A 13,935-nucleotide genomic window follows, 5' to 3' on the forward strand; every position below is an offset into this window, starting at 1 on the left:
CCTTCTTAAAACTCCTGGATCCAGTTATTCTAGTCTCTTGTCTCTTAGTTTTCTTATATTGAGTTTAGAAATATCTTAAAACTTTAGCAGAGATTATCTGTTTTTGTTTGCTGTGTTTTATATATATAAATAATTCATTCTTTTCACAGTAAATGCTAAGTCTCAAACCTTAAAGTTTTTTTAAGAAATGGTTTCAGAATATGAATTCCAAATAAAAATTATTTAATTTGGGAAATCTATAGCAACTTGTCATTTAAAATTTATTTTATGAGTTAGATTTTCAGATAATGAAGATTTGTGGTTTGTTCCTGTTATCAGAAAAAAACAGCTATTTATTTCATCATTACAATGCTGCCATATATTAAATTTAATACCCAATGCAGTGTCAGCTAAGAAGAGAAAATATGAGCAAATATGGTATTGTTTCAAATGCAGGTAGTCTTTTTCATCTAATTTGAGACTATAAAAAATAAAATAATAATATAGACTATCTCAGTATATCAAGTCTGAGACTGAATTTTTTAAAAAAGTTTACTGAAAATTGTTGATTTGGTCTTGCTATAAGGAAGAAATGGTTCTTTCACTTCAAAAATTGGCAGACTCAAGCTAATCCTTTAAAGTATGTTTGTGATTTGACTGATTGTATGTTGGTGGTGATTATCCTTGATTTACAAGACACACACACATACTTTTAACCTTCCCAGTCATATGTAAGACTTTAAACTACCTCTCTCTCTGGCATTTGCTGGTTAAATTACATTATAAAAACAGGTAATAAAGAACATAATGCTGCTGTGATAGAATTTCTGGGAACACCAGGCAGAGAAAAGCACAAAGATTGGTAGTTCCCACTTTCAGATGTTTGTTGTTTGCTGTACTAAGGCATACTGTCTGTTTAAGCAGTATCTCCTTATTTTCCTGAACCCATGAGATACAGAGTATTATTCACAGAGGTTGGAGGGAAGAGTGTGATATAAGGTTATAATGATGATTTAGTGTATTTTCCTTATCTGCCGTAAAAGATTGGTTGAGAAAGTATAAAATGCATTGGAACCTTACCTTCCCCCACCCCCACTATTTACCCCTTTCTATTCCTCTCCTTTCAGGGCTTCCTATCAGTTTCAACTTCAAGTTATCTGGAAGAGTTAAGTCTTTTTTATTATTAATTATTTTATTGTTGTTCTATTGTAGCTGTTTGCATTTACCCCCACCACTCCCCCTCACCCCAGCCAAACTCACCTCCCTCCCTTGCTTCCACCCCCTCCCTTGCTTCCACCCCCGCCCTTGCTTTTGTCCATGTGTCCTTTGTAGTTGTTCCTGAAAACCCTTCCCCCCTTCCCCCATTATCCCATCCCACCTCCCCTCTGGTTACTTCAGATTGTTCTTAATTTCAGTGTCTCTGGTTATATTTTGCTTGCTTTTTTCTTTTATTGATTAGGTTCCAGTTAAAGGTGAGATCATATGGTATTTGTCCCTCACCGCCTGGCTTATTTTACTTAGCATAATGCTCTCCATTTCCATCCATGCTGTTGCAAATGGTAGGAGCTCCTTCCTTCTCTTTGCTGTGTAGTATTCCATTGTGTAAATGTACCATAGTTTTTGGATCCACTCATTTACTGATGGGCACTTCTGTTGCTTCTAGCACTTGGCTATTGTAAATTGTGCTGTAATGAACATTGGGGTGCATAGGTTCTTTTGGATTGGTGTTTCAGGATTCTTAGGATATAATCCCAGCAGTGGAATTGCTGAGTAAAAAGGAAGTTCAATTTTTAGTTTTCTGAGGAAATTCCACAATGTTTTTCCCAGTGGCTGCACCAGTCTGCATTCCCACCAACAGTGGACTAGGGTTCTCTTTTCTCCACACCCTCTCCAATTCTCCAATACTTGTTTGTTGCTTTGTTTATAATGGCCATTCTGACTGGTGTGAAGTGGTTATCTCATTGTAGTTTTAATTTGCATCTCTCTGATGGCTAGTGATGCTTAGCATCTTTTCATATGTCTCTGGACCCTGTGCATGTACTCCTTGAGGAAGTGTCTATTCAAGTCTTTTGCCCATTTTTTAATTGGGTTGTTTGTCTTCCTGGAGTGGTATGGCAGACTCTGGCCAGCAGAGTTCCAACTTGTTGTGACTGGAGACGAGAATAAATGCAATTGAGTATTTTGAGTATTTACTCAAATTGTAAATTGCTTTGGGTAGTATGGACATTCTGATGTTAATTCCCTTAATCCATGAGCATACCACAATAAATGTGATAACAATCCTGTGGAGAAAAAGGGAATGGCATGGCTATTCTCTCAAGGGATGAGTGTCTATGAGGGCCTTGGACACTCTCTCAAAAGGAGAGCGCCCCGACCCTTGCCTAGACAGGCTTTTATTGTTTTTCTCGGGGCTTACATCAGATAAAGATTTATTATCTATTACATAGAATATTATTCTCTACATTTTAGGTACATTCAAGGAAATGAAAATAACATGCAGAGGGGAATGGCTGCGAACTGATTAGCTCTGTCCTTAGGTGAATTCACACAGGCTTTGGAAATTACCTTGAAGATAGACAATACACATTTGATTTTTTAGACCAGGAGTTTTAGCAAGAGCAAGACATAACAGTCTGTATACATTTTCTAGGCCTGATTTCCCCGGGAAAACTTGGTTTGAAGGTCTGGCTCCTGCCCACCACTTCACTTCTGTAGGTTTTCCATACAGAGCTGAGTCACATTTGCCAAACTGAAACAAACTGGTCCCCTACAGAGTAGAATCATGTGAGTTCTTTATGTATTTTGGAGATCAAACCCTTGTCCGACGTATCATTGGCAAATATGTTTTCCCATACAGTTGTTTCTCTCTTATTTTTATCCTGTTTTCTTTATCCATGCAGAAGCTTTTTATTTTGATGAGGTCCCATTTCTTTATTTTTTCCTTTATGTCCCTTGTTTTAGGGGACATAGCAGTGAAGATGTTGCTGCATGGAATGTCTGAGGTTTTCCTGCCAATGTTTTCCTCTAGGACTTTTATGGTGCCACAACTTATAAGTCTTTTATCCACCTTAAATTTATTTTTGTGTGTATGGTGTAAGTTGGTGATCAAGTTTCTTTTTTTTCATGTAGCTGTCCAGATCTCCTAACACCATTTGTTGAAGAGACTACTTTTACTCCATTTTATGCTTCTGCCCCCTTTGTCAAATATTAATTGCCCATAGAGACTTGGGTTTATTTCTGGGCTCTCTGTTCTGTTCCATTGGTCTACGTGTCTGTTCTTATGCCAGTAGCAGACTGTTTTGATTACAGTGACCTTGTAATACAGTTTGATATCAGGTGTTGTGATCCCTCCTACTTTGTTCTTCTTTCTGAAATTGCTGCAGCTATTCAGGGTTGTTTATGGTTCCATATAAATTTCTGAAATATTTGTTCTATATCTGTGAAATATGTCATTGATACTTTAATAGGGATTGCATTGAATCTGTAAATTGCTTTGGGTGGTATGGACAGTCTGATGATGTTAATTCTTCAATCCATGAGCGTGGTACATGCTTCCATTTTTTGTGTGTGTGTCTTCCTTAATTTCTTTGTTGTGTAGTTTTCTGAGTACAGATCTTTTACCTCCTTGGTTAGATTTATTCCTAGGTACTTTTTTTTTTCTTGTTGCTTTATCAAATGGGATTTTTTTTCCTGATTTTTCTTTCTGATATTTCATTGTTGGTATACCACCAAAAAAACTACTCAATCTAATAAGTGAATTTGGCAAAACAGTGGGATACAAAGTTAGTATTCAGAAATCAAAGGCATTTTTGTACACCAACAATGAAATATCAGAAACAAAAATCAGGAGTCTTATTCATTCAGTAATGATTCATTCTTTCATTCACTAAAAAGCCTCATTGAGTAGTATGAATTAAACAATGAGATGATAAGTAGAAATTTTGATTTGGTGGAAATTTGTAGATATTCTCTAGAATACCTGAGTTTGATGAAGGCTGGATATACAATAGAAAAAAATACAGCAAAGAGATTGAGAGGGAGTCAGGACAGGTGCTGGAAAGCCAATCAAAAATAAACTGGTAGGTTTTGCCAAGACCACTGTGGCTCAGTTGATTGGGCGTCCACCCACGAAGCCAAGGGTCAGTGGTTTGATTCCTGGTCGGGGCACACGCCTAGATGGCAGTTTGAACCCAGGTCAGGGAGTGTACAATAGGCAACCTATTGGTGTTTCTCTCCCTCTTTTTCTCTCTCCCCTCCCCCTCTCTAAAAATAAATAAAATGTTTAAAACAACCAACCAACAAAAAAAACCTGGGAGGTTTGTTATGAGCTTCTAGTGGGAGTAGTATAGAAGCTACTAGATTGGGTCTCATATTTCTGGCTGATCCAACCTTTCCAGTTTGTCCTGGCATCTGTTTGAGGAGGGGGAGATTGTACTTACGCCCACTTGTATAATACTGTGTAGTATTCATTAGATTTTCCTATTTTCTGGTATTTTAGAAACATACAGGTTTGCTGTGCACATTTGTCCTCCTATACTGAGGAAAATTTGGAGAACCAGATAACTTCTAAATTTCTTCTAAGATTTAAATTTTTGGAAAGCTGAAATCGCCCTGGCTCCTGTGGCTCAGTGGATTGAGTGCCAGCCTGAAAACCAAAGGGTCGCTGGTTTGATTCCTAGTTAGGGCACATGCCTGGGTTGCAGGCCAGGTCCCCAGTAGGGGGCATGAGGGGGGACCACACATTGATGTTTTTCTCCCTCTCTTTCTTGCTATAACCCCCCCCCTAAAAATAAATAAATAAATAAATAAATTTCTTTAGAAAAGAAAGCTGAAAACTATTTTATCATGCTAATAATACTGTGAATACTCATATTAATAGTCACCATCCCCAACTGTAGAGTGTTTATCTTTTTTTTTTTTGAGATTTTACTTATTTATTTTTAGAGAGGGGAAGGGAGGGAGAAAGAGAGAGAGAGAAACATCAGTGTGTGGTTGCTTCTCATGTGGCCCCCACTGGGGACCTGGCCCTCAGCCCAGGCATGTGCCCTGACTGGGAATTGAACCTGCGATGCTTTGGTTCGCAGCCTGCCCTCAATCCACTGAGCTATGCCAGCCAGGGCCAGAGTGTTTATCTTTTTACAAATGTCCTAAAATGTGTGAATTAATTAATGTCATAAAAATGACATATAAAGTTGCTTCTAATGAAAATAATTGTTTTTAGACTTAACCAATAATTTAGGTTGTCAGTAGTTTGCAGCTGAATCCAAACATTTTTTGTATTAAACTTCATTTAAAATCATCTTACTTTCTTTATGCCATTATATTATAGTTGATACTTTGATAGTGTTGATGCTTAAGAGATTGTAATTATTGGCAATAATTTTATCTAAAATTTAAAATAAATTTTCTGGTTTCAGAGAATTACTTTGTTAATGTTTGCTATTGTCTTTCACCTATATGAACCCTACTCATTTTTATAGGCCAAGCTAAAGATGATCACAGTTGATGAAATTTTCTTCTATCCCAGTTGTTTTATTTATGGCATTTTGGAAATAGTTTATAATACTCATTTCCATCACCTTGTCTTAATTTGCTGTGAACATACCAGCCTTCTGTACTGGCTGCTAGAGAACAAGGACTGTGTCTTAGGTAACTATGTATTTCTTTTTTCTTTTTATTTTTTAAATTATATTTTATTGATTATGCTACTACAGTTGTCCATTTTTTTTCCCTCTACTTTATTCCACTCTGCCCTGCACTCTGATTCCATCAGCATTCCCCCTCCCATTAGTTCATGTCCATTGGTCGTACATATAACTTCTTTGGCTTCTACATTTCCTATACTGTTCTTAACTCTCCCTGTCTATTTTGTACCTACCATTTATGCTTCTTATTCCCTGTACATTTTCCTCCATTTCCACCCCCCTGCCAATAACTCTCCATGTGATCTCCATTTCTGTGATTCTGTTCTTGTTCTAGTTGCTTGCTTAGTTTGTTTTTGTTTCTGCTTTTTTTTTTTTAGGTTCAGTTGTTGATAGTTGTGAGTTTGTTGTCTTTTTACTGTTCATATTTTTTATCTTCTTTTTCTTAGATAAGTTCCTTTAACATTTCATATAATAAGGGCTTGGTGATGATGAACTACTTCAACTTGACCTTATCTGAGAAGCACTTTATCTGCCCTTCCATTCTAAATGATAGCTTTGTTGGATAGAGTAATCTTGGATGTAGGTCCTTGCCTTTCATGACTTCTTTCCAGCCTCTTCTTGCCTGTAAGGTTTCTTTTGAGAAATCAGCTGATAGTCTTATGGGAACTCCTTTGTAGGTAACTGTCTCCTTTTCTTTTGCTGCTCTTAAGATTCTCTCCTTATTGTTTAATCTTGGGTAATGTAAGTATGATGTGCCTCAGTGTGTGCTTCCTTGGGTCCAACTTCTCTGGGACTCTGAGCTTGCTGGACTTCCTGGAAGTCTATTTCCTTTACCAGATTGGGAAAGTTCTTCATTACTTTTTCAAATAAGTTTTCCATTTCTTGCATTTTCTCTTTTCCTTATGACACCCCTGTGATTTGGATGTTGGAACATTTAAAGTTGTCCCGGCAGTTCCTAATCCTCTCTTCTTTTTTTTTTTGAATTCTTATTTCTTCATTCTGTTCTGGTTGCATGTTTATTTCTTCCTTCTGGTCCAAACTCACTGATCTGAGTCCTGGTTTTCTTCCTGTCACTGTTGGTTCCTATACATTTTCCTTTATATCACTTTCCATAGCCTTCACTTTTTCCTCTGTTTTGTGACCAGACTCAACAATTTCTGTGAGCACCCTGATTATCAGTGTTTTGAACTCTGCATCTGATAGGTTGGCTATCTCTTTGTCACTTAGTTGTATTTTTTCTGGGGCTTTAATCTGTTCTTTCATTTGGGCCATATTTCTTTGTCTCTGCATGCCTATTAGGTAGTAAGAGGAGGAGCCTTATGTGTTCACCAAGGCAGGGCAATCTTCGTTGGCCTGTTGTGATGCTACATATGGAAGAGGGGTCCGAGAAGGAATAATGCCTCTTGCTGGGTTCTGGGCCAGCTTTGAGTTACTTCCCCGCCACCCACAAGTAAATGGAGCCCTTCTGGCACTGATTCCTGGGTGGGTGGGTCTCTCCAATGAACTCTTCTGTGGGGCTGAGAGTTTATCCCACTGCTGCAACCCCCGCAGATTTTTACAGCCAGAGGTCTTGAGGCTTTCTTTTCCTGCGCTGGAATCTGGGTTGTGCAGTCTGTCTCACTCCCCAGTTGTTCCTCCCAGTTTATCTGCATGCAAATGTGGGACCACCTAGTCCACCACCCGCTGCCTCACCAGCTATCTTGCCACACATCCTCTCTGCCCCAGCTGCCCATATCCACCCCTCCTGCTGGTCTGGATGAATGTTTCTTCTTTAACTACTTGATTTTCGGACTTCCATACAGTTCAATTTTCTGATAGTTCTGGTTGTTTTTGTTTTTAAATTTGTTGTTATCCTTCTTTTGGTAGTGTGAGGAGGCAAAGTGCATCTACCTATGCTTGTATCTTGTCCAGAAGTCTCAGTAACTCTGTATTTCTTGTAGTACCTTCCACAGTATTTTGCCCCAATATATTCAGTTAAGTATCTATTGAAATTAGTGGTTTTACCCCTGATTTTCTTTTCTTTTTTTAAAAGATTTTTATTTATTTATTTTTAGAGAAAGGGGAAGGGGAGGAGAAAGTGAGGGAGAGAAACATCAACGTGTTGTTCCCTCTCATGTTTCCCCCACTGGGGACCTGGCCCACTCCCAGGCATGTGCCCAGACTGAGGTCAAACTGGTGACCCTTCGGCTCACAGGCTGGCACTCAATCCACTGAGTCACACCTGCCTGGGCTTCCCTAATTTTATAAACTAGACATATGACTCAGTCAGTAACTTGAGGTTTAAATAAAGTGTTAGGTAGTCAGCCAAGGCTCTATAGTCAAGATTGCCCAGATTTGAGTTCCTACTTTGTTATGAATGAACTGTGGGACTGCCTCAAATCTAAAAATAAAAATGTCAGTAATACAACCAGCCTCCTAGAGGTGTTGATGAGGATAACATAGATAATTTGTTTAAAACATTTATTGTGTTGCCTAATATATGCTCAAAACAATGTAGCTGTGATTATTGCTAAGTGCAGTCCTATTGGGCTAGACACAGCCCCTGAGGTCATGCCACTTGGTCTTTATATCTCAGATATCTAACCTTGCATATAGTAAATATTCAATAAATACTTGCTTAAGTTGAATTGATTGATTTACCTGATTTTTATCTTCCATTACAGCCCACTGTTTGTAACATGGAAGATTGGTCGAGACAAAAGATTGCGTGGATGCATAGGTACTTTTTCTGCCATGAATTTGCATTCTGGACTCAGGGAGTACACACTTACCAGGTGAAGAACAATTTTTGTTATCTCTGTTTCTACATTAAAAAAAACCCTGCAAAACTTAAACCTGATTCTTTAATTTCTTTTCCTTTACTAAATTGTCAACATATTGAGTCCTTTCATGTTCTATTTTTTTCTTCAGCCATATCTCTGGTAACATGTTTTGGATATATACTATCATAATATAAAATACTGTGCCATAGATGTTTTGAAGTGTTTTTCTTTCAATATCAGATTATTTTCTATAACTTGAAAATCAATGACCAAATATTTATGGGTTACCAAAATGTATTATTTCCACAATAATAGTCCTTGTGTTTTCAATGTTAGGCTTTTAAATAATTGTTGGTGTCTGTTTTCACCTTGCACATTTTCTTACACTTTTATGTATTTTTGAAATTGAACCAGGATCCTTGGAAGAAAGTGATGCCGCAGCCTGGCAGCATAATCATCCACATTCATTCTGCACCCAGAATTAATTGTAACTTACTTATTTTGTTTCATCTAATGCAAGGACAAAATAATGAATGCCTTATTAAACATTTTTAAGACTTTGTTCTTAATTTCTGAATTCATAAAAACTATCTAGTATGCCATCTGATTTTTTTTTGGTTCAAGTTCAGATTTCTAGCAAATTGTATTCAAAAATATTTCAAAAGAAGAAAATTCCTTAAATAATAATCTATTAGTAAAGGAATCTCCCATTTTTGTTCACATTTTATGGTGATTATCTAATATAATATAATTTCTATAATTGCAATATGCACAAATGTCAATCCAACAAGAAATTGGTCCCTTGTGACCATTGATTCTTGGGGAAACTTGCTTATTCTCCAGTAGATAAAGTAGTAATTACAGTATGTATTTTGTTGTATATACATAATAGGGGTGTTAGAGAGGTGTTAGGGGAATGAAGTAATAATCCCTACTTTGCTTCATGATTAACGGTATGGAACATTCATTATTTTACTATAGGATTGCATAAAGGTAGCTCATAATACCAGTTAATAAATTCATGGTAACTGTATTCTTTTTATTGAAAAGTGTAGCTCAGAGCTATAGGGTTTACTTTGCTTACAATAAAGACCAGAAAGAAAAGCAAAGGCTTGGAGGGTCACATTTATTCTTAGATTTTCACAAGTATTAGAAGTTTGGTGTTTGGACTTGATTAAATAACATACAGGCAGTAAAGGGGTCAAAACACATATTCTAGGTATAACCACAACTTGCTAAAGATAGTGTAAACGCTAATCTAGGCATGTTAAATTTTTTTTCATGACATGAAATACCATGGACTCATATTGAGATTTTAGCAAATTCTGCCTGTGACTCCCTCTTTGGGACAAGTACATATGGAATTACATTTTTAATAGGTAATCAAGGCAATTAATTATATATTTCCTAATATAAGTTGTTATGAGGAACACTGACTGGTTCCTTGGTATTGCCTAAAGATAAAAGAATTCTATGGCCAAATATACAGGGTCCAACAGAAGTAACTCCTGCTTGAATGTGGTTGGTAGGGTAGTAATATGGGTATAATAATTTATAGTTTTAATTTGAACATTTCACCTAAAATATCATATGGTATCCTTGAGTGTGATATCGTTATGTTACAGAATACCTGCTTATGATTTTGTAATAAAAGATTTTGTAATAAAAAAGGGACGTTATTTGTGCTGGACCTTGTATTTTAGAAACACTGGTTAAATAAATTTAAACAGCTCTTGCTCACCGAAGGAACTCTCAGAACCTTTATGTTCACAGTGTTGTCCATCTTTAAGAGTGAAAGGATGCAGCACTTTCCAGACTTCAACTTTTTTTGGCTATACAACCCTTTTATTCTACTACCCCAGTGTGTCTTATGCAATTAGTGTTCCAAGGAATATATTTTCAGAAACATTCTGTTTTAATTTTTTTAATTTTCATTTGTAGTTGGGGAGTCCATGGAAACCCTTTGAGCTTTATAATGAAATGTTGCAGTATCAAATATTATATACTTAAACTATCTTTAGTAGTTGTATCTGTAGTTGCAATTTGGTTTTGTTTAAAGAAAATATGATCTTTTTGCCTATACTGATAAGAAAGGATTAAAATACCCCATTTTTCTGGACTTGTGGATCTGTCTTCAAGGGTACTAGAAGATTTACAGTATATTTTTTTTGATAATAATGTTATTCTGAATTAATTGTTCAAATAGTCAAACTTAGAAATTTACTTACATTTGTATATGTGGTTACCTTTATTGTAGTTTGTAGCTCTTCCTGTTTATTTTTCAACTTTTTCATCATTTTTTAATACAACTTCCTGAAATTGTGTATGTCAAATTAGAGGGAAGTGTTGCTTTCTCAGTTTTGTTTTGCTTAATTTCTTTTGCTTCATATGATAACAAGAATGAAGTTATTTAGAAGAGGTGAACACAAGAAAGCAAGTCTTATGATATATAGTTGTTCTTTTTCCTGGATTCATTGTAGTATCAAACTTGTGGAGTCATTTTTAAAAGTTGCAATATGATGTCTTCCAGTCTAGTGGGGCACTTCCCCTTCCATGTGTGGCTGTTGTTGCTACTGTTGTTATCATTGTTAATAGCTACCATTTATTAAGAATCTTACTACATGTCAGACACTGCAATGGAGCTTTATATACATAGTTCTAACAACAATTCTTAGGTATTAATGTCCACATTTAAATTTTTTTATGTATTGAATTTCTAGGGGTGACATTGATTAATAAAATTACTATATATGTCTCAGGTATACAGTTCTATAATACATCATTAGTATATTGTATTGTGTGTTCACCACCCCTAAGTCAAGTCTTCCATCACCATTTATCCACCCTTTACCTCCTTCTACCTCCCCTACCTCCCTTTTCCTCTGGAAACTAAGATTTACAGAATACATATAAATAATTAACCCATTCGCACATATAGCAAGTGGTAGAACCAGGATTCAGACCAGGCCGTCTGACTGCAAAATCCAAACTCTCTCTTAACTGCTACATTTAAGATAAGACAACATAACATTTTTCTGAAGATTTATGTTTTGCAGCTTCATCATGAATGTAATAAACTTGGAATCAGATTACTATAAGTTATATAAATCATGGATGAATAATTCTTCAGAAATTCTAGTTAGGAGTTAAGATTGAAATTTTGGAATGTTATTTTCAATTCCAGGAAATCCATAGATGGAATTGTGTAGACTAGTCAGAAGAAAATTGACTTGAATTAATATTGTAGAAAAGGATAATGCTAATTACAAAAAATATATTACTGTATGGTATGAAAGTGTGTTCATTGGATACATGTAAATAGTGGACTAGATTCCAAGAAGAATACAGTTTTCTTAATATAATGATTAGTGATTCTTGGAGTCTGTTCTTCCAATCTTAAATAACCCATAAATCATAAAATTTACAAATGGAATAAAATGAAGTTAGGAGGTTGGAGATAAAATAGAAGGAGAAACCAAGACAAAAAATAAACAATTAAAGGCTTACTAGGTATAGGTCTCTTTAAAAAAGATAATATCTGGTTTTTCACTGTTTTCAACTGTGATTAAATAGACTATTGTACAGATTTCAGAATGTTACTCAGCTGTGTCCTTTTTTATTATAAAGTATACATAACATAAAATTTACAATCTAACCAAGCTTAAGTGTATAGTTTTATGACCTCAAGTTCATTTGATATGCATCATCACTACCATTCATCCTGAGAACTTTTTCATCTTCCCCAACTGAAATTCTGTACCCACTAAACACTAACTCGCCATTTCTCCCTCCGCCCATGACAACCTTCATTCTGTTTTCTGTATCTATGAATAGGACTCTTCTAGGTACCTCAAAAACAGTGTTTGTCATTTTGTGACTGGCTTATTTTATTTAGCATAATGTCTTCAGGATCCATCCATGTTGTGGCATGTGTTAGAATTTCCTTCCCTTTTAAGTTTGAATAATATTCCATGGAATGTGCCTACCACAGTTCATTCATTCATCCATCTGGACACTTGAGTGACTTCCAATTTTTGTCTGTTGCAGATAATGTTGCTATAAGCATAGGTATACAAATACCTGTTTAAGTACCCTTTTTTTTTTCTTATAAAAAGCCAACCATTTCATAGAAGACAATGATGTAGTTTGTTTGTGGTCTCTTAATCTTTAAAAGCTAAATCTTAAAAAAAATGACCAGATACTTTTAAAATAAAATACCTATCCTGGGTTAAGTTCTTATATATATAAACATACAGTCTTAAAACACTTGTCGTAGTCAAGGGGTATGTTCTCTTGGTTGAAATTTTGATTTTAGACTGAAGTTAAACCTTATAAATAGGCTGAGGATCTCTTCCCAATTGTAAAAATGCATAATTTCTGTGTAGATAGCAGGCATACTTTGTAAGATTTACAACATAGAAGTATTAAATAGGTTATTTTGTCCTTGTCCTTGTAGATTCTGGGTAAAAGCAGGAAAGACTATAGTAAATAAGAAGCAAGATTGAGAAAGAACTCAGAATCATTGATAGAAGTTTATCCATGTTGACAAATTAATGTCCACAAATAACTATATTTTTTAATGGTAAAAACTTTAATATAGAGATATTCTTGTCCGAGTTGAAGAAGAACTTCTAGTATTTACCAAGCTACTTGCATTTATGGCTTTTATATGTTAGAAAGCAAAGACAATTTATTTCCTTTGTTTTAGTACTTAGATTGTATACTTTTATTAGATAAGAGAATTATAATTCATATAGATGAACACAAACATCACAAAGAATATTCCTTAAATTTTTGGCTAATTAATTGTCTAGTCGAGTGTAGGTTTATTTCTTTGTGAAAATTCAAGTTGGTAGTAATTTTTCTAGCATGAAAATCACTTAAGTAATAGATGTGTTCTTATTTCATAAAAGAGGAATGTAGATTCTAAGTGATTATAACACTTATATAAGTGATTGATAAATATATTCTTTTTTCTTAAAAGAGGAATGTGGTCTATCATCACACTTAAAAGACTATCTTTTCTTCTAGTTTACAATGTTGTATGTAGACCTCTTCACAGTCAAATAATTATGCAGGTGTGGGAAGTGTCTGGAGCTTGATTCTGAACTGTGCTACTTTTTCCACTGCTTAATTCTGAGAAATTAGCAATGGAAGTTTGTTCCTTTTTAGGGAACAGTATGACCACATAAAAGGTCATATGTTTTGTTTTGGAGTTGAGTTTCGTGTGGGTGAGGGAGGTGGGGGAGAAATTGATTATTTACATGTTACACCCATTCACTTACTAATATTATTAGGCTTCTTGAAATATTAGAAATAGATAACAGATCTACTTTATTACTTTCAAAGGTCCTATTTGCTTTTATATTTTGGTGTTGTGATCTGTCACTTTTTATAGCAGTATGAGTTTAAAACCATTATAAGCGGCATAATTCATATTTCCCCACCTCAGGTTGTTCTATTTTGTAATCATCCTTATTCTCTGTTATTTTAGGTCTCTAAACTTGGCTAATTGTGAATATGCACAGCTCTCCTCACCACCAATTTAA

The 13,935-nt window shown here is 35.3% G+C and overlaps 1 protein-coding gene across 1 annotated transcript in view; it reads left to right on the forward strand.

Annotated features, from left to right (window-relative positions):
- The window catches only part of AMMECR1 (AMMECR nuclear protein 1), a 132,818-nt gene that overhangs the window by 56,184 nt on the left and 62,699 nt on the right, over positions 1-13,935 (forward strand). Inside the window, exon 2 of the mRNA XM_045817674.1 lies at positions 8,288-8,398. Within this exon, the coding sequence (XP_045673630.1) occupies positions 8,288-8,398 (111 nt within the window). The remainder of the gene's footprint in view (positions 1-8,287; positions 8,399-13,935) is intronic.

The sequence above is a fragment of the Phyllostomus hastatus genome, unplaced genomic scaffold, assembly GCF_019186645.2.
Source record: "Phyllostomus hastatus isolate PE091 unplaced genomic scaffold, TTU_PhHast_1.1 phas_scaffold_28, whole genome shotgun sequence".
Classification (NCBI taxonomy): domain Eukaryota; kingdom Metazoa; phylum Chordata; class Mammalia; order Chiroptera; family Phyllostomidae; genus Phyllostomus; species Phyllostomus hastatus.